General features: G+C 37.8%; 1 protein-coding gene across 3 annotated transcripts in view; it reads right to left on the bottom strand.

Moving 5' to 3' along the window:
* The window catches only part of LOC128695534 (aminopeptidase N-like), a 34,608-nt gene extending 13,282 nt beyond the window's left edge, over nucleotides 1-21,326 (bottom strand). The window contains exons 1-9 of one of the 3 annotated variants that reach the window (XM_070093252.1): nucleotides 21,239-21,326; nucleotides 12,924-13,224; nucleotides 12,192-12,665; nucleotides 11,425-11,633; nucleotides 11,064-11,219; nucleotides 9,161-9,291; nucleotides 8,512-8,686; nucleotides 8,241-8,424; nucleotides 7,980-8,136 (exon numbers count right to left, since the gene is read on the bottom strand). In XM_070093252.1, the coding sequence (XP_069949353.1) occupies nucleotides 7,980-8,136; nucleotides 8,241-8,424; nucleotides 8,512-8,686; nucleotides 9,161-9,291; nucleotides 11,064-11,219; nucleotides 11,425-11,633; nucleotides 12,192-12,665; nucleotides 12,924-13,154 (1,717 nt within the window). In that variant the 5' untranslated portion in view covers nucleotides 13,155-13,224; nucleotides 21,239-21,326. Of the gene's footprint in view, nucleotides 1-7,979; nucleotides 8,137-8,240; nucleotides 8,425-8,511; nucleotides 8,687-9,160; nucleotides 9,292-11,063; nucleotides 11,220-11,424; nucleotides 11,634-12,191; nucleotides 12,666-12,923; nucleotides 13,225-20,569; nucleotides 20,665-21,100 lie in introns of those variants that run through there. The other 2 variants (XM_070093251.1, XM_070093250.1) reach the window with 2 other exon arrangements.
* Between the last annotated feature and the right edge of the window lie 6,036 nt (nucleotides 21,327-27,362).

Genomic DNA, 27,362 nt, shown 5'->3' on the forward strand with positions numbered 1-27,362 from the left:
TACTGTGAGACAAGAGAAACCAGCTTTCCTGAGCTCACTACCAAAATATGTTAATGAGTTCAGTGTTATTGAAACATAGTCATAAATTATGATGAATTCAGTTAATGAAGAGTTAGTCTATCTCTTGGACATGTGTATAGATAATAAATCAAGAAGTTCTATGTTGTCTTAAGCTGATATTATTTAGAAATAAAATCTCATATTTTTCATGCCTTCATTGTTCTCTATTCAAAAATGCAGTTATACAAAACTTCGTGACAATTTACAATAAAATTGTTCTTTGCATAATTTTCGTTGTAAGAACTCCAAAATATCAAGTATTAATTTAAAGGCGTCTTAAAATACTCAACAGAGTTGAGTAGCAGTCATTACAACTAACAAAATATTTCTCAGACAACAGTTTCTTTTTCACAATTTATATATATATATATATATATATATATATATATATATATATATATATATATATATATATATATATATATATATATATATATATATATATGTCGTGCCGAATAGGCAGAACTTGCGATCTTGGCTTAAATAGCAACGCTCATAATGTCATATAGGACAAGTGAAAATTTATGTATGCAATAATTTCGCCAAAATCATTCTGAACCTAACGAAAAAAATATATTTGATTATGTTTCTTTAGTATTAAATTATTGTAAACGTATTTAAAATATATTTAGTTGGGTTAGACTAAAATAAATTGCGCTTGTTATAATAAGGTTAGGTAAGTTTTCTAAGATTCTTTTGGTGCAAAATTAAAAATTTTTACATTAACATTAATGAAAAAAATACATCTCTAAAAGTATAAGAGAAAATTTCAGAAAGGACTTAATTTTAAACGAGTTCTTGCTAATTGACCAGTTTTACATATTCGGCACGACATATATATATATATATATATATATATATATATATATATATATATATATATATATATATATATATATATATATATATATATATATATATATATATATAGATATATATATATATATCTTTCTTCTTTCAACACACCGGCCGTATCCCACCGAGGCGGGGTGGCCCAAAAGGAAAAACGAAAGTTTCTCCTTTTATATTTAGTAATATATACAGGAGAAGAGGTTACTAGCCCCTTGCCCCCGGCATTTTAGTCGCCTCTTACAACACGCATGGCTTACGGAGGAAGAATTCTGTTCCACTTCCCCATGGAGATAAGAGGAAATAAACAAGAATAAGAACTAGAAAGAAAATAGAAGAAAACCCACAGGGGTGTGTATATATATGCTTGTACATATAGTGTACATGCTTGTACATGTATGTGTAGTGTTTACCTGGAGTTTACCTGGAGAGAGTTCCGGGGGTCAACGCCCCCGCGGCCCGATCTGTGACCAGGCCTCCTGGTGGATCAGAGCCTGATCAACCAGGCTGTTGCTGCTGGCTGCACGCAAACCAACGTACGAGCCACAGCCCGGCTGGTCAGGAACCGACTTTAGGTGCTTGTCCAGTGCCAGCTTGAAGACTGCCAGGGGTCTGTTGGTAATCCCCCTTATGTATGCTGGGAGGCAGTTGAACAGTCTCGGGTCCCTGACACTTATTGTATGGTCTCTTAAGTGACCTAAGTGTACGCAGAAGTAAAGAAGTAACAAGACGTACCTGAAATCTTGCATGTTAATGAGACAGAAAAAAGGACACCAGCAATCCTACCATCATGTAAAACAATTACAGGCTTCTGTTTTACACTCACTTGGCAGGACGGTAGTACCTACCTGGGCGATTGCTGTCTACCAACCTACTACCTAGGATATATATATATATATATATATATATATATATATATATATATATATATATATATATATATATATGTCGTGCCGAATATGTAAAACTGGTCAATTAGCAAGAACTCATTTAAAATTAAGTCCTTTCTAAAATTTTCTCTTATACGTTTAAAGATATATTTTCTTCATTAATGTTCATGTAAAAAATTATAATTTTGCACCAAAAAGAACTTAGAAAACTTACCTAACCTTATTATAACAAGAACAATTTATTTTAGCCTAACCCAACTAAATATATTTTAGATTTGTTTACAATAATTTAATACTAAACAAACACAGTGAAATATATTTTTTTCGTTAGGTTCAGAATGATTTTGGCGAAATTATTGCATACACAAATTTTCACTTGCCCTATATGGCAAGATGAACGTTGCTATTTAAGCCAAGATCGCAAGTTCTGCCTATTCGGCACGATATATATATATATATATATATATATATATATATATATATATATATATATATATATATATATATATATATATATATATATATATATATATACATATATATATATATATAGATATATATATATATATATATATATATATATATATATATATATATATATATATATATATATATATATATATATAAAGAATAAGAAGAAGAAAATTGTCAAAGTGGGAAGTCTGAATGTGCGTGGATGTTGTGCAAATGATAAGAAAGAGATGATTGTGGATGTTATGAATGAGAAGAAACTGGATGTCCTGGCTTTAAGTGAAACAAAGCTGAAGGGGGTGGGAGAGTTTCAATGGAGAGGAATAAATGGGATTAGGTCAGGGGTTTCAAATAGAGTTAGAGCTAAAGAAGGAGTAGCAATAATGTTGAAGGATAAGCTATGGCAGGAAAAGAGGGACTATAAATGTATTAATTCAAGGATTATGTGGAGTAAAATAAAGATTGGATGTGAAAAGTGGGTTATAATAAGCGTGTATGCACCTGGAGAAGAGAGAAGTGTAGAGGAGAGAGAGAGATTCTGGGAAATGTTGAGTGAATGCGTGGGGAGTTTTGAATCAAGTGTGAGAGTAATGGTGGTTGGGGATTTCAATACTAAAGTGGGTAAAAATGTTATGGAGGGAGTAGTAGGTAATTTTGGGGTGCCAGGGGTAAATGTAAATGGGGAGCCTTTAATTGAGCTATGTGTAGAAAGAAATTTGGTAATAAGTAATACATATTTTATGAAAAAGAGGATAAATAAATATACAAGGTATGATGTAGCACGTAATGAAAGTAGTTTGTTAGATTATGTATTGGTGGATAAAAGGTTGATGGGTAGGCTCCAGGATGTACATGTTTATAGAGGGGCAACTGATATATCGGATCATTATTTAGTTGTAGCTACAGTTAGAGTAAGAGGTAGATGGGAAAAGAGGAAGGTGGCAACAACAAGTAAGAGGGAGGTGAAAGTGTATAAACTAAGGGAGGAGGAAGTTAGGGCGAGATATAAGCGACTATTGGCAGAAAGGTGGGCTAGTGCAAAGATGAGTAGTGGGGGGGTTGAAGAGGGTTGGAATAGTTTTAAAAATGCAGTATTAGAATGTGGGGCAGAAGTTTGTGGTTATAGGAGGGTGGGGGCAGGAGGAAAGAGGAGTGATTGGTGGAATGATGAAGTAAAGGGTGTGATAAAAGAGAAAAAGGTAGCTTACGAGAGGTTTTTACAAAGCAGAAGTGTTATAAGAAGAGCAGAGTATATGGAGAGTAAAAGAAAGGTGAAGAGAGTGGTGAGAGAGTGCAAAAAGAGAGCAGATGAAAGAGTGGGAGAGGCACTGTCAAGAAATGTTAATGAAAATAAGAAAAAATTTTGGAGTGAGTTAAACAAGTTAAGAAAGCCTAGGGAAAGTATGGATTTGTCCGTTAAAAACAGAGTAGGGGAGTTAGTAGATGGGGAGAGGGAGGTATTAGGTAGATGGCGAGAATATTTTGAGGAACTTTTAAATGTTAAGGAAGAAAGGGAGGCGGTAATTTCATGCACTGGCCAGGGAGGTATACCATCTTTTAGGAGTGAAGAAGAGCAGACTGTAAGTGTGGTGAAGGTACGTGAGGCATTACGTAGAATGAAAGGGGGTAAAGCAGCTGGAACTGATGGGATCATGACAGAAATGTTAAAAGCAGGGGGGGATATAGTGTTGGAGTGGTTGGTACTTTTGTTTAATAAATGTATGAAAGAGGGGAAGGTACCTAGGGATTGGCGGAGAGCATGTATAGTCCCTTTATATAAAGGGAAAGGGGACAAAAGAGATTGTAAAAATTATAGAGGAATAAGTTTACTGAGTATACCAGGAAAAGTATACGGTAGGGTTATAATTGAAAGAAATAGAGGTAAGACAGAATGTAGAATTGCGGACGAACAAGGAGGTTTCAGAGTGGGTAGGGGATGTGTAGATCAAGTGTTTACATTGAAGCATATATGTGAACAGTATTTAGATAAAGGTAGGGAAGTTTTTATTGCATTTATGGATTTAGAAAAGGCATATGATAGAGTGGATAGAGGAGCAATGTGGCAGATGTTGCAAGTATATGGAATAGGTGGTAAGTTACTAAATGCTGTAAAGAGCTTTTATGAGGATAGTGAGGCTCAGGTTAGGGTGTGTAGAAAAGAGGGAGAATACTTCCCGGTAAAAGTAGGTCTTAGACAGGGATGTGTAATGTCACCATGGTTGTTTAATATATTTATAGATGGGGTTGTAAAAGAAGTAAATGCTAGGGTGTTCGGGAGAGGGGTGGGATTAAATTATGGGGAATCAAATTCAAAATTGGAATTGACACAGTTACTTTTTGCTGATGATACTGTGCTTATGGGAGATTCTAAAGAAAAATTGCAAAGGTTAGTGGATGAGTTTGAGAATGTGTGTAAAGGTAGAAAGTTGAAAGTGAACATAGAAAAGAGTAAGGTGATGAGGGTATCAAATGATTTAGATAAAGAAAAATTGGATATCAAATTGGGGAGGAGGAGTATGGAAGAAGTGAATGTTTTCAGATACTTGGGATTTGACGTGTCGGCGGATGGATTTATGAAGGATGAGGTTAATCATAGAATTGATGAGGGAAAAAAGGTGAGTGGTGCGTTGAGGTATATGTGGAGTCAAAAAACGTTATCTATGGAGGCAAAGAAGGGAATGTATGAAAGTATAGTAGTACCAACACTCTTATATGGATGTGAAGCTTGGGTGGTAAATGCAGCAGCGAGGAGACGGTTGGAGGCAGTGGAGATGTCCTGTCTAAGGGCAATGTGTGGTGTAAATATTATGCAGAAAATTCGGAGTGTGGAAATTAGGAGAAGGTGTGGAGTTAATAAAAGCATTAGTCAGAGGGCAGAAGAGGGGTTGTTGAGGTGGTTTGGTCATTTAGAGAGAATGGATCAAAGTAGAATGACATGGAAAGCATATAAATCTATAGGGGAAGGAAAGAGGGGTAGGGGTCGTCCTCGAAAGGGTTGGAAAGAGGGGGTAAAGGAGGTTTTGTGGGTGAGGGGCTTGGACTTCCAGCAAGCGTGCATGAGCGTGTTAGATAGGAGTGAATGGAGACGAATGATACTTGGGACCTGACGATCTGTTGGAGTGTGAGCAGGGTAATATTTAGTGAAGGGATTCAGGGAAACCGGTTATTTTCATATAGTCGGACTTGAGTCCTGGAAATGGGAAGTACAATGCCTGCACTTTAAAGGAGGGGTTTGGGATATTGGCAGTTTGGAGGGATATGTTGTGTATCTCTATACGTATATGCTTCTAAACTGTTATATTCTGAGCACCTCTGCAAAAGCAGTGATAATGTGTGAGTGTGGTGAAAGTGTTGAATGATGATGAAAGTATTTTCTTTTTGGGGATTTTCTTTCTTTTTTGGGTCACCCTGCCTCGGTGGGAGACGACCGACTTGTTGAAAAAAAAATACATATATATATAAATATATATATATATAAAATATATATATATATATATATATATATATATATATATATATATATATATATATATATATATATATATATATATATATATATATATATATATATATATATATATATATATGTCCTGCCGAAAATGTAAAACTGGTCATTTAGCAAGAACTCATTTAAAATTAAGTCCTTTCTAAAATTTTCTCTTATATGATTAAAGATATATTTTTTTCATTAATGCTAATGTAAAAATTTTTAATTTTGCTCCAAAAGAATCTTAGAAAACTTACCTAACCTTATTATAACAAGAACAATTTATTTTAGCCTAACCCAACCAAATATATTTTAGATTTGTTTACAATAATTTAATACTAAACAAACACAGTGAAATATATTTTTTTTCGTTAGGTTCAGAATGATTTGGCGAAATTATTGCATACAAAAATTTTCGCTTGTCCTATATGGCAAGATGAGCGTTGCTATTTAAGCCAAGATCGCAAGTTCTGCCTATTCGGCACGACACACACACACACACACACACACACACACACATATATATATAGTATATATATATATATATATATATATATATATATATATATATATATATATATATATATATATATATATATATATATATATATATATATATATATATATATATATATATATGTCGTGCCGAATAGGCAGAACTTGCGATCTTGGCTTAAATAGCAACGCTCGTCTTGCCATATAGGACAAGTGAAAATTTGTGTATGCAATAATTTCGCCAAAATCATTCTGAACCTAACGAAAAAAATATATTTCATTGTGTTTGTTTAGTATTAAATTATTGTAAACAAATCTAAAATATATTTAGTTGGGTTAGGCTAAAATAAATTGCGCTTGTTATAATAAGGTTAGGTAAGTTTTCTAAGTTACTTTTGGCGCAAAATTATAAATTTTTACATCAACATTAATGAAAAAAATATATCTTTAAACGCATAAGAGAAAATTTTATAAAGAACTTAATTTTAAATGAGTTCTTGCTAATTGACCAGTTTTACATATTCGGCACGACATATATATATATATATATATATATATATATATATATATATATATATATATATATATATATATATATATATATATATATATATGTGTGTGTGTGTGTGTGTGTGTGTGTGTGTGTCGTGCCGAATATGTAAAACTGGTCAATTAGCAAGAACTCATTTAAAATTAAGTTCTTTATAAAATTTTCTCTTATGCGTTTAAAGATATATTTTTTTCATTAATGTTGATGTAAAAATTTATAATTTTGCGCCAAAAGTAACTTAGAAAACTTACCTAACCTTATTATAACAAGCGCAATTTATTTTAGCCTAACGCAACTAAATATATTTTAGATTTGTTTACAGTAATTTAATACTAAACAAACACAGTGAAATATATTTTTTTGGTTAGGTTCAAAATGATTTTGGCGAAATTATTGCATACACAAATTTTCACTTGTCCTATATGGCAAGATGAGCGTTGCTATTTAAGCCAAGATCGCAAGTTCTGCCTATTCGGCACGACATATATATATATATATATATATATATATATATATATATATATATATATATATATATATATATATATATATATATATATATATATATATATATATATACATGTCGTGCCGAATATGTAAAACTGGTCAATTAGCAAGAACTCATTTAAAATTAAGTCCTTTCTGAAATTTTCTCTTATACGTTTAAAGATATATTTTTTTCATTAATGTTAATGTAAAAATTTATAATTTTGCACCAAAAGGAACTTAGAAAACTTACCTAACCTTATTATAACAAGAGCAATTTATTTTAGCCTAACCCAACTAAATATATTTTAGATTTGTTTACAGTAATTTAATACTAAACAAGCACAGTGAAATATATTTTTTTCGATAGGTTCAGAATGAGTTTGGCGAAATTATTGCATACGCAAATTTTCACTTGTGCTATATGGCAAGATGAGCGTTGCTATTTAAGCCAAGATGGCAAGTTCTGCTTATTCGGCACGACATATATATATAGATGTATATATATATATATATATATATATATATATATATATATATATATATATATATATGTGTGTGTGTGTGTGTGTGTGTGTGTGTGTGTGTGTGTGTGTGTGTGTGTGTGTGTGTGTGTGTGTGTGTGTGTGTGTGTGTGTGTGTGTGTGTGTGTGTGTGTGTGTGTGTGTGTGTGTGTGTGTATATTACCCACCCTTGCCATAAGTGACGCGGTCAAAGATCTGGTTTATGTCGTCAGGATGCTCGACGGGGAGGTGGATAGGGTGAGAGTTCTCCAAACAGTCTATATTGAAGGAGCTCTGTACTTCCTCGAAGATAAACTGGTCCTTCGCCCTCCAAGCTGGCTCAGCCTGCAAGTAAACAAGGAGCCTGAAGCCTACCGCTGCCACAGTGATTGGCTCTCAAATAATAATAATAATATTAATATATTAATTAATATGACCACTCAACCAACCTGATCGACAGCAATATACATCGCAAATGAAGCGAAACCTTCGTTGAGCCACAGTTGAGTCCACCACTTAGGGGTGACGAGGTTGCCAAACCACTGGTGAGCCAACTCATGGGCCACTATGAACCCGGTATTCTGCAGGTTGCGCGCAGACGATATTCCTTCTTTGAACAGCAATGAAGGCTCCCTTGAAAGACACCAGAGAACAAAATTACCAGAAGAGAAGGAGCGACATACAAATTAGGACAGCAACAGAGATTTTGAGAGTACGAACCCGTAGAGAACGAGGCCCCAGTTCTCCATCCCACCGACGGGCTCAGGCACAGCGATGGAGTCCAGCTTGGGCAGAGGGAAGGCGACATCGAAGTAACGCTCGAAGAAGGTCAGTATCGTTTCTCCTATCTTCAGGGCGTAGTGGGCGTGGTCGAGAACTTCTTCGCGAGTCCATACTGATGTTAATGATAGTTGTAATAGTATCCCTGAGATGTGTATAAACACAGACAACCTAACACCCAAATGCTTTCAGTCTGAAGACTGAACAATCATCTAGGCTCAAAACTTCGACCCACTGAACATGGAGCGAATTCGTTACCACTGCATCAGAGGCATTTCAAGAATTTGCAGTCTATCGGACTGTGATAGCTCCACACCGTTGCCACAGATCACGCTTTACACACTCTTTAATGGCCCCTTGAACAGTCGTGACTAAGTAGTAACGTGTTGGTTGTTTGTCTAGTGGGTTAAAGGATCGAGCCAAGAAGATTCAGTCACTTTGCAAACAACATATAAACAGTTATCTCGAAGATAAATTAGAAAAAAAAATGTAATGCTTTAAAGTCCCTCACTGCTAAGAGACACTAATAATGCAGATCATAAACTTCAGCCATCACACAACACAGTCCTCGAACACCTAGACAACTTACCCCTAAAGATGATGTTATTGTGGTTGGAAGATTCGATGTATTTGAAGTCGGAGACGGAGAAGGCGACCAGATATGTTGACATGGGTACGCTGGGAGGGTAGTGGTCCCATACCCACCCTGGCTGTCCCTCCCTGTCAGGCAAAACGAACAAGGTGAGATGAAGGTATTTTTTGTCTTCGGGGTACTTTTTATGTTGAAGATTGAGACACTTATGCAACATATGGGGATCTTTATTCAGGAATAAAGATTCCCATATGTTGCATAAGTGTCTCAGTCTTCAACTTGTCGGTTTTTCAAACCATTCATCACTACTTTTTATGTGATTTCAAAGTGGGACGAAGGTTTTCTCATTGTCTTCAAAGTGACGCAGATAACTTTTAGTGTCTTTACAAGTGTAGCTGCTGGCATGGCCGACGCGGCAGGTTGTGTAGCGGGCTAGCTGCGGGATTTTCAAGGATAGCTCCTGGTCAAAGAGGATGACCAGGTCCCTACTTAACAGAACTCAGTGTGAATGCTTTGAGAAGATACCAGAGCAGCGAACGGACATCCCAGTGCATCGTTTCAGCGTAAATAGTTGAAGTGTTGTGCAGTTTTAGAGGGTTTGGTGTTGTTGAGTCGGGACCAGTCAGCGCCTCTCCCCCTCTCCGCTGGGGGGGAGGGGGAGGGCGTGTGTAGTAAACAGTGACCCTCTCATAACGCCTCACCCCCCTGCGCGTCTCCCCCGCCTCACCCACCCAACCCCAGCGCCACCCCATCTGTAGAGGGTACTTCTTCCCTAACCCACGATGTCAGCGATGGCACTGCAGGGAGTGCCGGGCTCACAGGAACTTCCACTATAGGGACAGCATCGTGGAGTTCGACCGCGAGGCAGCTGCCAGGTGTGCCACAGGCAGTGTGTACTCAGTTCCTCAAGCTTCAACATCCGTGCACACGAGGGCCTGGGATCTTCAATCAACTTGGCGTCCACCAGGACGCTGACATGTCCCTAGGACAGCTCTCCATCGGGCTGCTAACGGAGTCACTGGCTTCTTGGACCTCTTGGGGAGGGTCGATGGTGCTCGTGCAAGCAGCAGATCCCTGGACAACTTGCTGCTGTTTGCAATGGCTGTCTACCGAGGAGAGACAGGCACCTAGCAACATCTGTTGTTGGGGCAATGGATGAATTCCCTGCTATGTTTGTTAACTGCTCATTACTCTGTAATTTGTCTATGATTGTAATCATGTCATAACGTGTTTATCATTCATTACCTTTGAAACTTGTCATGATTGTGACCAGCTCTACCTGGAGCTCATTACCTTTGTAAATTCTCATGATTAATATGTTTATGATTCATTACCCTTGCAATTATTCATGAGTGTGACCAGCTCAACCTGGAGCTCATTACCTTTGTAATTTGGTCATGATTATGACCTTGATGATAATTACCTTATTACCTTGATGATAATTACCTTATTACCTTTGTAACTTGCTCAGCTATCAAAACTTTGGAGTCCAGTCCCTGGACCAATTATGTACCTCTGTAATCTTTTAACTACCGCCCACAGGATGGGTATGGGGTGCATAATAAACATATTAAACTAAACTAACAAGTATTTTCAGAGCGTTCACAATGAGATGAGGATATAGGCTAAGAGTACAAGCTTACTTAAATAAGGTAAAGGGCTCCTACATGGAGTATTGCGCTACTTACATGGAGTATTATACTAATAACATGGGTTATTGGGCTACTTACATGGAGTATTAGACTAATAACATGGGTTATTGGGCTACTTACATGCAGTATTGGGTTACATGGAGTTTTGGACAACTTGCATGGGATGTAGACTTTACGTGAGTACGTAAGTTTCAGAGTGACTTGCATTGGAGTACAGAATTACTTACATAGATTATATAATTACTTACATGGGGTAGGTTTCCAGTAGAGGCATGTTGGAGAGAGAGGTCATGTGTTCCTCCCTGGCAAGGAAGACCTCGAAGCTCGTCCTCAGACCTGGCTCGTCGAAGCAGGGAAAGGCTCGGCGGGCCGCCGTAGGTTGGAACATTGTTGTTGCTACCCATCTATAGGGAGATATTTTTTTTATTCATCAGAATTAGGTACATTAATAGTGTGCTGTTAGTCTAAGACAGTTGCGTAGTGGAAACACCAGCTGTGTGCCACTACCCTACCTTGCTTAACTTAGCGTACAACAGTGAAACGTACAGAGAGAAACGTCTTAATACAAGCTTATCCCGAAACCTGTACCTTCTCACTTGCCCTACTTACCTATCCGTACCATCAACATGCTGGTAGCGTGACTTGTAGAATCCATTAAGCTGAGTGTTGAGGTGGGCTAGGTAAGCCATGGATAAGACGTACTTCTTGCCCACCTCCAGAGGTTCTGCCAAGGTAGCTATGTAGAACTGACGCTCCTGGTCATAGGTGTGATGGGTGATGATGGGTTCTCGTCTCAGCGGGTCGTCACTTGACATTACCTGAAAGGACAGGTGAAAGTGAGTTTGTGTATGTGTGTGTGTGTTTACATTCTCTTCAGGACAAATGCTACTGAACAATAAGACAGAGAGAGACAGAGGTAGATAGATGAATAGATAGACATATAGATAGATAAACAGGGAGAGAGAAAAAAAATAGTGAGAGAAAAATAGAGACATACGGAAAATTTTCACAAGCTGATGTTAGTTAATTTGTGTAAATGGAAAGACAACTATATATAATAATATGTACCTTTGGATTCTTGAAATTTTCTCATTAATTTATTTAAAACTGTAAATTCATTTACAAACAGATTCTTACATACGCAGTGTATATACAGCGAAAGGAGTATATCTGTACATATACACCGAGAGGTTTTTTTTTTTATGTCAGTGTATATACGCCGAGAACTGAGAATATTTCATTAATGTACACTGAAAGTTTATTTTAATCCCTAGTGCAGAGGTCTAAGTATTCTTGATGTTAGTGTACAGATGAATTGTGGCTACAACATCCCTTTGTTAACATCTAAACTACCCTGAAGCTACCTTGAAACTCACCCTTACAGTATCATTCTTGGTGATGATGTTGTTGATGTGGAGGGTGATGTTAGAGGTAGCCTCGAGCACCACCATCTCCACCTCCACGTAGCCCCTGATGCTGAAATCACCATTCACGAACGGCTGAAGCTTCAATAAGTACCTCAACGGTTTCAGGGCCTTGGGAAGTCGTACGTCTGGCCTCCTCTTGGCTGTTGGGTCTGTTTCTGACCCTTCTCTGGCGAGAGTGACTTCTTGTGGGATCTTGGCTCCATCCGTACGTAAATTTTTGTCCGCGTGCGTGTCTGTTCTTATCGGAGAGTCTCCGTCTGAATGTTGGTACGTTGTGGCTGCACCTGCCGTGCCTGTTGGCGCTCGGGATGCAGTTATAGCAGGAGACTCAGGCTGAGGCACAGAGGCGCTGGGTAGAACTTTCTCCACGGACGAAGTATCAGGCTTAGCACCGGTTATAGGCATAGGCAAATTATGGGTGGGCTGTGAGCAGGAAATAATGTCAAGTTAAATCGTTGAACTAAATGCCAATATGAATATTATTATTATTATTATTATTATTATTATTATTATTATTATTATTATTATTATTATTATTATTATTTATTATTATTATTATTATTATTATTATTATTATTATTATTATTATTATTATTATTATTATTATTATTATAGTCAAGGGGGAATGAAATGTAATCAGATTATTCATGAGGAAGGAAAGAGCACCTAAAGTGTACTTACAGTAAGAGAGAGACCAGTTCGAGCGGAGTGCATAGCGCTGCTCCTGACAGCAGGAACGAAGTAGTAAACGAGGAGAGCTGTAGCCACCGTGGCGCTGACGAAGAGGATCACCAGCAGCACTCCCACAGCCTTAGTGACGTAACAGCCTCCCTTCCTGCCGAAGGTGAGGCTGGTGGCGGCCTGCTCCCGGGGATCAGGAGTGACGTCTCTGTTGGTGTTGTTGGTGCCCATCCTGCTGACGGAGGATCTCTGCTAGCCTACTACTTGGGGAGAATTCGATCCTCAGTCGAACGAAATCTTTCTGTGAATGGGGATTCTAATTATTTCCCCCTCTATATCTCATGTATAAATATATATATATATATATATATATATATATATATATATATATATATATATATATATATATATATATATATATATATATATATATATATATATAAGATTGGATGTGAAAAGTGGGTTATAGTAAGCGTGTATGCACCTGGAGAAGAGAGAAGTGTAGAGGAGAGAGAGAGATTCTGGGAAATGTTGAGTGAATGCGTGGGGAGTTTTGAATCAAGTGTGAGAGTAATGGTGGTTGGGGATTTCAATGCTAAAGTGGGTAAAAATGTTATGGAGGGAGTAGTAGGTAAATTTGGGGTGCCAGGGGTAAATGTAAATGGGGAGCCTTTAATTGAGCTATGTGTAGAAAGAAATTTGGTAATAAGTAATACATATTTTATGAAAAAGAGGATAAATAAATATACAAGGTATGATGTAGCACGTAATGAAAGTAGTTTGTTAGATTATGTATTGGTGGATAAAAGGTTGATGGGTAGGCTCCAGGATGTACATGTTTATAGAGGGGCAACTGATATATCAGATCATTATTTAGTTGTAGCTACAGTTAGAGTAAGAGGTAGATGGGAAAAGAGGAAGGTGGCAACAACAAGTAAGAGGGAGGTGAAAGTGTATAAACTAAGGGAGGAGGAAGTTCGGGTGAGATATAAGCGACTATTGGCAGAAAGGTGGGCTAGTGCAAAGATGAGTAGTGGGGGGGTTGAAGAGGGTTGGAATAGTTTTAAAAATGCAGTATTAGAATGTGGGGCAGAAGTTTGTGGTTATAGGAGGGTGGGGGCAGGAGGAAAGAGGAGTGATTGGTGGAATGATGAAGTAAAGGGTGTGATAAAAGAGAAAAAGGTAGCTTATGAGAGGTTTTTACAAAGCAGAAGTGTTATAAGAAGAGCAGAGTATATGGAGAGTAAAAGAAAGGTGAAGAGAGTGGTGAGAGAGTGCAAAAGGAGAGCAGATGAAAGAGTGGGAGAGGCACTGTCAAGAAATTTTAATGAAAATAAGAAAAAATTTTGGAGTGAGTTAAACAAGTTAAGAAAGCCTAGGGAAAGTATGGATTTGTCCGTTAAAACAGAGTAGGGGAGTTAGTAGATGGGGAGAGGGAGGTATTAGGTAGATGGCGAGAATATTTTGAGGAACTTTTAAATGTTGAGGAAGAAACAGAGGCAGTAATTTTCATGCACTGGTCAGGGAGGTATACCATCTTTTAGGAGTGAAGAAGAGCAGAATGTAAGTGTGGGGGAGGTACGTGAGGCATTACGTAAAATGAAAGGGGGTAAAGCAACTGGAACTGATGGGATCATGACAGAAATGTTAAAAGCAGGGGGGGATATAGTGTTGGAGTGGTTGGTACTTTTGTTTAATAAATGTATGAAAGAAGGGAAGGTACCTAGGGATTGGCGGAGAGCATGTATAGTCCCTTTATATAAAGGGAAAGGGGACAAAAGAGACTGTAAAAATTATAGAGGAATAAGCTTACTGAGTATACCAGGAAAAGTGTACGGTAGGGTTATAATTGAAAGAATTAGAGGTAAGACAGAATGTAGGATTGCGGATGAGCAAGGAGGTTTCAGAGTGGGTAGGGGATGTGTAGATCAGGTGTTTACATTGAAGCATATATGTGAACAGTATTTAGATAAAGATAGGGAAGTTTTTATTGCATTTATGGATTTAGAAAAGGCATATGATAGAGTGGATAGAGGAGCAATGTGGCAGATGTTGCAAGTATATGGAATAGGTGGTAAGTTATTAAATGCTGTGAAGAGTTTATGAGGATAGTGAGGCTCAGGTTAGGGTGTGTAGAAGAGAGGGAGACTACTTCCCGGTAAAAGTAGGTCTTAGACAGGGATGTGTAATGTCACCATGGTTGTTTAATATATTTATAGATGGGGTTGTAAAGGAAGTAAATGCTAGGGTGTTCGGGAGAGGGGTGGGATTAAATTATGGGGAATCAAATTCAAAATGGGAATTGACACAGTTACTTTTTGCTGATGATACTGTGCTTATGGGAGATTCTAAAGAAAAATTGCAAAGGTTAGTGGATGAGTTTGGGAATGTGTGTAAAGGTAGAAAGTTGAAAGTGAACATAGAAAAGAGTAAGGTGATGAGGGTGTCAAATGATTTAGATAAAGAAAAATTGGATATCAAATTGGGGAGGAGGAGTATGGAAGAAGTGAATGTTTTCAGATACTTGGGATTTGACGTGTCGGCGGATGGATTTATGAAGGATGAGGTTAATCATAGAACTGATGAGGGGAAAAAGGTGAGTGGTGCATTGAGTTATATGTGGAGTCAAAAAACGTTATCTATGGAGGCAAAGAAGGGAATGTATGAAAGTATAGTAGTACCAACACTCTTATATGGGTGTGAAGTTTGGGTGGTAAATGCAGCAGCGAGGAGACGGTTGGAGGCAGTGGAGATGTCCTGTTTAAGGGCAATGTGTGGTGTAAATATTATGCAGAAAATTCGGAGTGTGGAAATTAGGAGAAGGTGTGGAGTTAATAAAAGTATTAGTCAGAGGGCAGAAGAGGGGTTGTTGAGGTGGTTTGGTCATTTAGAGAGAATGGATCAAAGTAGAATGACATGGAAAGCATATAAATCTATAGGGGAAGGAAGGCGGGGTAGGGGTCGTCCTCGAAAGGGTTGGAGAGAGGGGGTAAAGGAGGTTTTGTGGGCAAGGGGCTTGGACTTCCAGCAAGCGTGCGTGAGCGTGTTAGATAGGAGTGAATGGAGACGAATGGTACTTGGGACCTGACGATCTGTTGGAGTGTGAGCAGGGTAATATTTAGTGAAGGGATTCAGGGAAACCGGTTATTTTCATATAGTCGGACTTGAGTCCTGGAAATGGGAAGTACAATGCCTGCACTTTAAAGGAGGGGTTTGGGATATTGGCAGTTTGGAGGGATATGTTGTGTATCTTTATATGTGTATGCTTCTAAACTGTTGTATTTTGAGCACCTCTGCAAAAACAGTGATAATGTGCGAGTGTGGTGAAAGTGTTGAATGATGATGAAAGTATTTTCTTTTTGGGGATTTTCTTTCTTTTTTGGGTCACCCTGCCTCGGTGGGAGACGGCCGACTTGTTGAAAAAAAAAAAAAAAAAAAAAAAAAATATATATATATATAAATACATATATATATATATATATATATATATATATATATATATATATATATATATATATATATATATATATATATATATATATATATATATATATATATATATATATATATATATATATATATATATGTCGTGCCGAATAGGCAGAACTTGCGATCTTGGCTTAAATAGCAACGCTCATCTTGCCAAATAGGACAAGCGAAAATTTGTGTATGGAATAATTTCGCCAGAATCATTCCAAACCTAACGAAAAAAAATATATTTCACTGTGTTTGTTTAGTATTAAATTATTGTAAACAAATCTAAAATATATTTAGCTGGGTTAGGCTAAAATAAATTGCTCTTGTTATAATAGGGTTAGGTAAGTTTTCTAAGATTCTTTTGGAGCAAAATTAAATTTTTTTACATTAACATTAATGAAAAAAATATATCTTTAAACGTTTAAGAGAAATTTTTAGAAAGGACTTAATTATAAATGAGTTCTTGCTAATTGACCAGTTTTACATATTCGGCACGACATATATATATATATATATATATATATATATATATATATATATATATATATATATATATATATATATATATATATATATATATATATATATATATATATATATATATATTACAGGAGAAGGTAACTGATTATAAAATACACGAGGAAATAAGAAGGTAAGTTATAAGTTGCCAGACTTGTTAAACAGGTTTCCCTTCACCTTCCCTTCACCTTCTCTTCACCTTCCCTTCACCTTCCCTTCACCTTCCCTTCTATCCTCACTTTTTCACCACCAGTCTAAGGTGCTCTCTCCCTTCTTCCTTTCACTCTTACCTTTCTCCCCCCCCTCCTCTTCTTCAAAGCGTTTCGAACCTTCACAACATTTCCTTCCCTCACAATGTTCCGTTCTCTCAAGAACGCTTCGTTCTCACACAATGTTTCGTCCACTCGCAACGTTTCGCTCAGTGGTAACAGCAGTAGGGTGCTCGCTGGGTGGAGATAGTGAGTGACGGCAGGTGACTCTCTCCTCTAAGCACAGCGGCCACAAGGTCTATTATCCTCAGAGTTCACAGAGCCAAGCGTATCATAATTTACCCAGAGAGAGAGAGAGAGAGAGAGAGAGAGAGAGAGAGAGAGAGAGAGAGAGAGAGAGAGGGTCCCACCCACACTTGAAGCCAGGAGAAAGTGAACCAAGAAGTGACCAGCGAAGAGGCGAGGTCAGGAGCTGAGACTCGACCCCTGCAACCACAAACAATGAGAGAATATAAACACACACAAAAACCAGACATAAAAAGCAGTGATAACAGATGTAAACAAAAATAAATATAAACAAAAACAGATGTAAACCAAAATAAATGTAAACAAAGACAGATGTAAACAAAAACAAGACAGGCGAAAACAAAAACAGAACAGATACTAAGAAAATATGACAGTTATGAACGCAAACAGAATATTTTTAAGCCAAAGAAAATATTTATAAATGCAAAAAGAATATTTTTTAGGTGTAAACATAATAAATACAAAGGAAAACAGACTCGATATAAACGTAAACAAAAGAAATATAGAAAAGACAGCCATGAAATAGCGCCAACATGTAAACATGGCCACAGGGATGTCAGGAAACATTTCCTGGGGCCCAGGAGCTGAGACTCGACCTCCAGCAAAACTACCAAGGTAGGTAAATACGCCCATTCACCCCAAAGACTCACATTTGCCCTCAGGGAGGAGCACTTGTGCCTGTACTCACCTATTTGTGGTTTCAGAGGTCGAGTCATAGCTCATGGCCCCGCCTCTTCGCTGGTCGTTACTAAATCCACTCTCTGCTTCAAGAACTTAATCGTACCTTTTCTTAAAGCTATGTATGGATCCTGCCTCCACTGCAACACTCTCCAGAATCAAGATTGTCCCACTTCCTGACAACTCTATGACTGAAGAAGAGCTCTTGATGTAAGGAGTTAGAGCTACCTCTCCCCTTCCTTGGATCAGAGTCGATTGCCTCCTATTTCCAAGGTGCTATTATACCTCTATGGATTTAACGCTTCCCCATTAATGCAATAATAACGATGATAATATAAATAAGTTAATAACGATATAAATAATGAATTATTATTATTATTATTATTATTATTATTATTATTATTATAAAATTATTAATATTATTATAAAATTATTATTATTATTATTATTATTATTATTATTATTATTTTTATTATTATTTGAAAATTATTATTATTATCAATAATAATAATTAATAATAATAATAATAATAATTGCCCTGATCAACATTCCTTCCCTCCCGCCGTCTCAACCTTCACATTTTCACAGGTACCAGAGCGGCTACAGTCGTACCTTGCTGCTGCGCTGTCGTCAGGAAACCAGTTACAGTAGAAAGTACAAGTTAAGTACAGTTTATAGCTACAGTTAGCATGGAAAAACAGTTACAAGGTGAGAGCCGTTTTTTTTTTAAGCAACAGTTAACAAGGAAATTAAAAAAGATTCGGAGGGGCCAGTGACCTTTTTGGAAGGGAAACTAAAATGGTTAATGTGTGTGTGTGTGTGTGTGTGTGTGTGTGTGTGTGTGTGTGTGTGTGTGTGTGTGTGTGTGTGTGTGTGTGTGTGTGTGTCTGTGTGTGTGTACGTTATTCATGTGTTCCTCTTTAAATATGTGATTTAAGTGTTCTTGTTTACGTGCTTGATTTCTTTTCTTCTTGTTTAGATAATAGATATGTGTATTTCTGTTTAGGTCTTTGATATGTGGGCTTGTTTAGGTACGTAATCCATGTGTTCTTGCTTAGACACTTGATTTGTATATTTTTTAAGTTACGTGACGCATGTGTTCTTGTTTCGGCACATGATTTATATCTTCTTCAGGTACTTGATGTATATGTGCTCTTGTTTAGGTATGTGATTTGTTGTTTACAATGGTATAAAACATCAACAAGTTGATGATTAAGACACATGTGCAACAGTTGGGTATCTTTATTTGATGAAACGTTTCGCCTGCACAGTAGGCGTCTTCAATAATGAAAAAAGGATGATGTAATCACTCCATCAACCTCGGTATGGAACGAGATCGTTCCAGACGACGGAGCTGAACTCTTCTCCAGGGCTGAGGGACTGACCACCTCAAATACTTTTTCTCCAAGGTTGATGGACTGATTACATCATCTTTATTTCACTACTGCATCTGCTGCCTCTGTATTTGACTGACGAAGCCTTCTGTATAGGCGAAACGTTTCATCAATAAGGATACCCAACTGTTGCTCATGTATCTTAATCTTCAACGTGATTTCTACAATTTTTTTCATGTACGTGATTTCTGCATTCTTGTTCAGGCAAGTGATTTATGTGTTCTCGTTTAGGTACGTTACTTATGTTCTTTTGTGTAGGTACCTGACTTGTGTGTGTTTAATCAGGTACTTAATTCGTGACTTTTTGGCTAAGGTACGTGATCTCTGTGCTTGTTTTACGTTCTTGGGGGAAGAAAAAGCCGCTAGATGTCTTTCCTGTACACTACTTATTTGAGGTTCATAACACTTGTGTTAGGATGTCATGGGAATTATGGAGCAACGCAGAAATGATGGGTGAGGAAACAGGCCAATTTTAAGCAACACTAACGTAACACTAGCCAAAAGCAACACACACACACCCACACACACAGAGGAACCACGACTCGACATGTAACCACAACTAGATGAATACACACACACACACACACCACCTAAACAGCTTATATAAATCCAAATATGTGGCACAAATTTCCAAGCACCGACTACACCTTCACTACACACAGCTGCCTGAAGGGGGATCCAAATCACACCCAAACACACGTAAACCTTAAAAAAAAAAGCACCCAAAAATACTAGAAAATACAGACACACTAAAAAGCACGCTAAAGCATTAATAGCACACGAGCACAAGCAAATACACACAACACTGCAAAAAATACAAATGATTCCCCCAAAAAAGTATACACACTCATAACAGAGGAATATATAATGCGTGCGAATTATATACAATTTGAAAAGATTCAAAACTAATAAAATAATGACATACGCAGAACGACTTAAAATATTAATTTTTACACTTTAGGGAGCACTTGAGACCCACAATGACATGGCAAGCACTTAAGACTCATAGAGACGCTTATGAAAGCACTTGAGACTCATACAAGACACTCAGGGAAGCACTAACACTTAGAGAGTCACTCTCAAGATGATGCCTTCAGCATCGGAGAAAGAGAAAGTGAGTCTTGCAGGTGTTACCGGGACCAGGTCAGGTACTCAACTGATCAACCCAGTGCCATTCTGCTTACATGTTTTGCGGTGTACACACACACACACACACACACACACACACACACACACACACACACACCACCTAAACAGCTTATATAAATCCAAATATGTGGCACAAATTTCCAAGCACGGAATACACTACACCTTCACAACACACAGCTGCCTGAAGGGGGATCCAAATCACACCCAAACACACGTAAACCTTAAAAAAAAAAACACCCAAAAATACTAGAAAATACAGACACACTAAAAAGCACGCTAAAGCATTAATAGCACACGAGCACAAGCAAATACACACAACACTGCAAAAAATACAAATGATTCCCCCAAAAAAAGTATACACACTCCTAACAGAGGAATATATAATGCGTGCGAATTATATACAATTTGAAAAGATTCAAAACTAATAAAATAATGACATACTTACGCGGAACGACTTAAAATATTAATTTTTACACTTTAGAGACACTTTAGGGAGCACTTGAGACCCACAATGACATGGCAAGCACTTAAGACTCATAGAGACGCTTATGAAAGCACTTGAGACACTCAGGGAAGCACTAACACTTAGAGAGTCACTCTCAAGATGATGCCTCCAGCATCGGAGAAAGAGAAAGTGAGTCTTGCAGAAGGTGTTACCGGGACCAGGTCAGGTACTCAACTGGTCAACCCAATGCCATTCTGCTTACATGTTTTGCGGTGTACACACACACACACACACACACACACACACACACACACACACACACACACACACACACACACACACACACACACACACACACATACACACGCCTAGGACAAAATGGACAAAATGGTAACTAACATACACACACACAGGTATGATACGGCCTATGAGGCTAGGAGAGAGTGAGTCTAGTAAGCTGCAAACAGTGGGGCAGGGCCAGGAGCTAGAATTCGACCCCTGCATCTACATATAGGTAAACACACACTTACGCAGTCTTATGTGAATTAAAGAACATATTTCCGACTATCTGCCTGTTCATCACATCTTCTGTTATGTTTCTATTTACATATCCCTGAGATGTTCCAATATGTGGTTCCCTGATTATTTTCGTTCCGGGAAACGTTCGTTCATTACAAGAGAACGAACGCCTCTTCCAATCTGCTTTTTTTTTTTTAACGCTGGATTACTACACGGGAGTACCTACTAGTGTGTGTTTAGGCACCCTCTGTTCAATGTTATGAACATTTCAAGTTTCTTGGGATGTTTTCGATAATTTTTAAAAGCCTCTCCTGGTTGTCTTAAACACCCAGAAGCGTCGTGTCTCACTGAGTTGACAGCTGATAACGTTCCCATCTTACCAAAGCTCTGGTCATACCTCCATTCAAGGGAGGTTCCTTGATCCTGGTGAAGGGCTCTTGATCTAGGGAATTGGATCTGTGTTCCAGTTCCCTGAATTAAGTCTGAATACCTTCCATTCCCCCCACAGGCGCTGTATAATCCTACGGGTTTAGCACTTCCTCTTAATTATAGTAATAATAATAATAGTATAATAATAATAATAATCTGGTCATATCTCGTACCTCGTAACGTTATTGAAGCGTCCAAGTGTTTAAGCCGGGGGGGGGTGACATGGACCTGCTTCGCATGGGTCGGTAGGCCTGCTGCAGTGTTCCTTTTTCTTATGTTCTTAAATACAACCATATTTGTCCATCTGAGTAGAAATTTTTCCTCGAAGTCTCATTCAATATACTTGAGTATATTTTATAAGCAGGTTCGACCTATTATGACCGGTGCATCTTAGCCAGACGATGGTATCCACTAAGTTAGGTCTGACTGCATCAAAATTTGACATTTAAGTTGAAGAATTCAAAATCTTGGGATGGTTGGATTCCGAGCAATAGCTGGAGAATGCCTTTTATAATAGGCTTCAAACTTTCAGCTATGATGGAGGGATTATTCAAAGAAAATTGGGCATTTACTTTGAAATATATAAAATTTAATGATAATTTTATTATATAAATTGTTTTGTATTTAATAACTGGAGAATGTGTCTTCTGATCGGCTTCAAACCCTAATATTTGTGCATATTAAGTATATATTTCATATTGAATTCAGGCTGTGTATCAATTTATCAGATTTATTAAAGAAATTTAAAATTTAAATCTCGGCTGTCAAGAGTTAATATATTTTTTTGTTATTTTCACTAGTCCATAAATACAACAACACTGAGAAAAAAACTCAGATTTGACCTATTATATTTAATACACCACAAAACCCTATTCAAATGAAGATAAATTTAAATGTATATTACACATATTCAGCCAACGTGTAAACAAATTTACATAGTAAGTAATTTGTGCAGGAAATATAACTGCTTGAGAATGTAATTATGTGACTCTGAGTATTATTATTATTATTATTATTATTATAATCAAGGGGAAGCGCTAAACCCGGAGGATTATACAGCGCCTGGGGGGGGGGAGATGTGGAAGGCATTCAGGCTTAATTCGGGGAACTGGAGCACAGATCCAATTCCCTAAATCAAGAGCCCCTCACCAATATCAAGGAACCTTCATTGAGGGGTGTGACTCTGAGTAACACTTATTGCTAACACCTTCACTACAGGTGTCTGCTGCTACAGTCTTGGCTACAAATTCATTTTCAGTTGCATACAGGAGAAATATAAATAAAGCTACCTGTGACTGGCTTCGAGAGTTTCCCTACTCCCGTAGCCTGGCCTTAGACCAGCCTTCTCTGGTGCTTCCCCTTTAAGCTAGGCTGTTGCTTGTGGCGGCCCGCTGGCCCACATATCCACAATAGCCTGGTTGATCTGGTACTTTGCTCTTAGGCAGTTTCTTTGAGTGCTTTATGGATATGGTTCCTTGATGGTGGCCAGGGACTCTTGATGCTATCATGAACATTACGACCTTCACAATACAAGCAACTACAAGTATATATAAAAATGGAAAATGTAGGATTTTCTTGGTCAGTAATCCAGAGGTTAGAGTTACAGCTGCGTCACCAGACACATCCTCTTAATAACAGATATTTCACTGTTGCTTAGACAGTCACATACGTGACTGTTTAACGAGTTTGAAGCTGATAATCTGAGATGTTCCTGCTGCTCTCTCTGGCTCCAGAACGTTGTTATAACTCCTTGAATTTTATTGACAGAACATCCTAATCTAATCTAAACCGAACCTAACCTAACCTAACCTAACCTAACCTAACTTAACCTAACCTAACCTAACCTACCCAAACCTAACCTAACCTAACCTAACCTAACCGAACCAACCCAACCTAACCTAACCTAACCTAACCGAGCCTAACCGAGCCTAACCGAACCTAACCTAACCTAACCTAATCTAATCTAATCTAAACCTAACTTAACCTAACCTAACCTAATCTAATCTAAACCTAACCTAACCTACCCAAACCTAACCTAACCTAACCGAACCAACCCAACCAACCCAACCTAACCTAACCTAACCGAGCCTAACCTAACCTAACCTAACCTAACCTAACCTAATCTAATCTAATCTAAACCTAACCTAACCTAACCTAATCTAATCTAAACCTAACCTAACCTAACCTAACCTAATCTAATCTAAACCTAACCTAACCTAACCTAATCTAATCTAAACCTAACCTAACCTAACCTAATCTAATCTAAACCTAACCTAACCTAACCTACCCAAACCTAACCTAACCTAACCTAACCTAACCTACCCTAACCTAACCTAACCTAACCTAACCTACCTTAACCTAACCTAACCTACCTTAACCTAACCTAACCTAACCTAATCTAAACCTAACCTAACATAACCTAATTTAACCTAACCTACCCTAACCTAACCTAACCTAACCTAACCTAAACCTAACCTAACCTAACCTAACCTAAACTAACCTAACATAACCCAACCCAACCCAACCCAACCCAACCCAACCTAACCTAACCTAATCTAAACCTAACCTAACCTAACCTAACCTAACCTACCTTAACCTAACCTACCCTAACCTAACCTAACTTAACCTACCGTAACCTAACCTAACCTAACCTAACCTACCCTAACCTAACCTAACCTAACCTAACCTAATCTAACCTAATCTAAACCTAACCTAACCTAACCTAACCTAACCTAACCTAACCTACCCTAACCTAACCTAACCTAACCTACCTTAACCTAACCTAACCTACCTTAACCTAACCTAACCTAACCTAATCTAAACCTAACCTAACATAACCTAATCTAACCTAACCTACCCTAACCTAACCTAACCTAACCTAACCTAAACCTAACCTAACCTAACCTAACCTAACCTAACATAACCCAACCCAACCCAACCCAACCCAACCTAACCTAACCTAACCTAACCTAACCTAACCTACCTTAACCTAACCTAACCTAACTTAACCAACCGTAACCTACCCTAACCTAACCTAACCTAACTTAACCTACCGTAACCTAACCTAACCTAACCTAACTTAACCTACCGTAACCTAATCTAACCTAACCTAACCTAACCTAACTTAACCTACCGTAACCTAACCTAACCTAATCTAACTTAACCTACCGTAACCTAACCTAACCTAACCTAACTTAACCTACCGTAACCTAACCTAACCTAACCTAACCTAACTTAACCTACCGTAACCTAACCTAACCTTACCTAACCTAACCTAACTTAACCTACCGTAACCTAACCTAACCTAACCTAACCTAACCTAACTTAACCTACCGTAACCTAACCTAACCTAACATAACCTAATCTAACCTAACCTAACCTAACCTACCCTAACCTAACCTAACCTAACCTAACCTAACCTAACCTAATCTAATCTAACCTAACCTAATTAAAGTAAATCGAAAAATTTGCTGCAAATCATATGCAACAATTACATGCCCATCTTTTATGACATTTATTATTATTATTGTTACCATTACCATTATTATTTTCATACAGTGCATGGGGAATGGGAAGTAATCAAATGTCATCCGAGGAAGGGGTGAGCAGTTCCAGTTCCTTGGATCAAGACCCTTCCCCAGGAGGAGTATACATGTCACTACTCTGGCTTCAGCCAGTGAAAAGTCATCTTATTCTTCTGGCGCGAAGAAACAGCCAATTAAATCCTATATTTTATTTAATGACGTCACGGAGTAGGACTCCAAGGTCATTCACCCAATCAGCAGTGATTACGTCATTGATTATCCAATCAGAATGCGTATGACAGTGTACGTCATAATCTGGTGGTGATGAAGGAGTCGCAGAAACTGGCGTCCCAGTGCTGCGCAGGACAACTTGGCGAGGGGAAGTGCACCACCTTGGTAAGCATTTTTTCCAAATTCTTATAAATTACTGGTCCTTTACCGTTAATAATGCTCGTATAGGATAATATACACACTGCTTTTTTATCTGAAAGAATAACTATGCAAAAATACATCTCAAATTAGTGATATGGATTTTTTGCCATCGAATGTCGGCCATGACACCCATTTCTTTTATTTCCAGTAAATGTCTTCGTCCCAGACGACAGCTCCTCCTCCAGCAGCTCCATCATCAACTGTTAAGGTGTGTAGCAACAAATGTGTTATAAGTAAGCATGTATGTTCTTTTATTAGGATTTTTTTGAAAATTTATGCCACCATTTTAACCCTACTCAATGCTCCCCCCCCCACAGTTCCCAGGCGGCATATGTCCCCGACGGGTTTAACGCTTCCCCTGATTGAGAATTCCGTATTTTCTATGCTTTCATGGTCGTGGGGGGAAGGTCACCTTGATGTAGGTGAAGGGCTCTTGATGCAGACAATGAGGGGAATCCTTCCCTATCCTTGAGTCAAACCTAACTGCCTGTCATTTCCCATAGTATATGACTACGGGTTTAGCGCTTACAGCGAAGTCGCGAAAATAGTGAGTGGACACTGTATATATCTTTAATAATATATGTCCAGGTGTGCTCACTGAGTAGCAGTGTGTATAAAGATATATATGATATACACTGAATTTTTCTTAAATGTTTCCAGTGGTGCTATTTTGCTTGATTCATGGTGGTTACATACGGTCTTAATGATTATTATTATTATAATCAAGGGGAAGCGCTAAACCCGGAGGATTATACAGCGCCTGGGGGGGGGATGTGGAAGGCATTCAGGCTTAATTCGGGGAACTGGAGCACAGATCCAATTCCCTAAATCAAGAGCCCCTCGCCAATATCAAGGAACCTTCCTTGAGGGGACGGTCTTAATGAACGTTGTGCGGTTCTCAAACTAGACTGATCCTCAAAATTCAAGATAAGTCGTCTGGTCAAACTTTTTCTAATTACATAGTTGACTTCATCTGTTTGCTTTTTTTAAGTGGATGGTCTTAATTGACTTTAATTGGGCTATTTAAGTAAAGAAATCCTTTATAAAAAATGTTATACCTCGTTCATGTAGTATAATTATTTTGTAGTTAAAAATAACCTGCTAGGATTTTTAATATGAGATTTTAATATAGCGTCGGTAAAATTCATAGGCTGTTTTATTATATTTGATGAAAGTCACCCTCTCCTTTTTTGTGAAGTATTTTTGATCCAAGGAATTAGAGCTTATTCCCCCTCCTTAGATCAAATCAGATTCCTTTTAATTCCCCCAGGCGTTGTATGTCCCTTGTGGGTAAAAGGATTTTCTCATAAAATAATGATCAATTCCTATGTCGTCACTGCCAGCCACATCTACGGTAT

Source organism: Cherax quadricarinatus, chromosome 42 (genome assembly GCF_038502225.1).
Source record: "Cherax quadricarinatus isolate ZL_2023a chromosome 42, ASM3850222v1, whole genome shotgun sequence".
Taxonomy (NCBI): Eukaryota; Metazoa; Arthropoda; class Malacostraca; order Decapoda; family Parastacidae; genus Cherax; species Cherax quadricarinatus.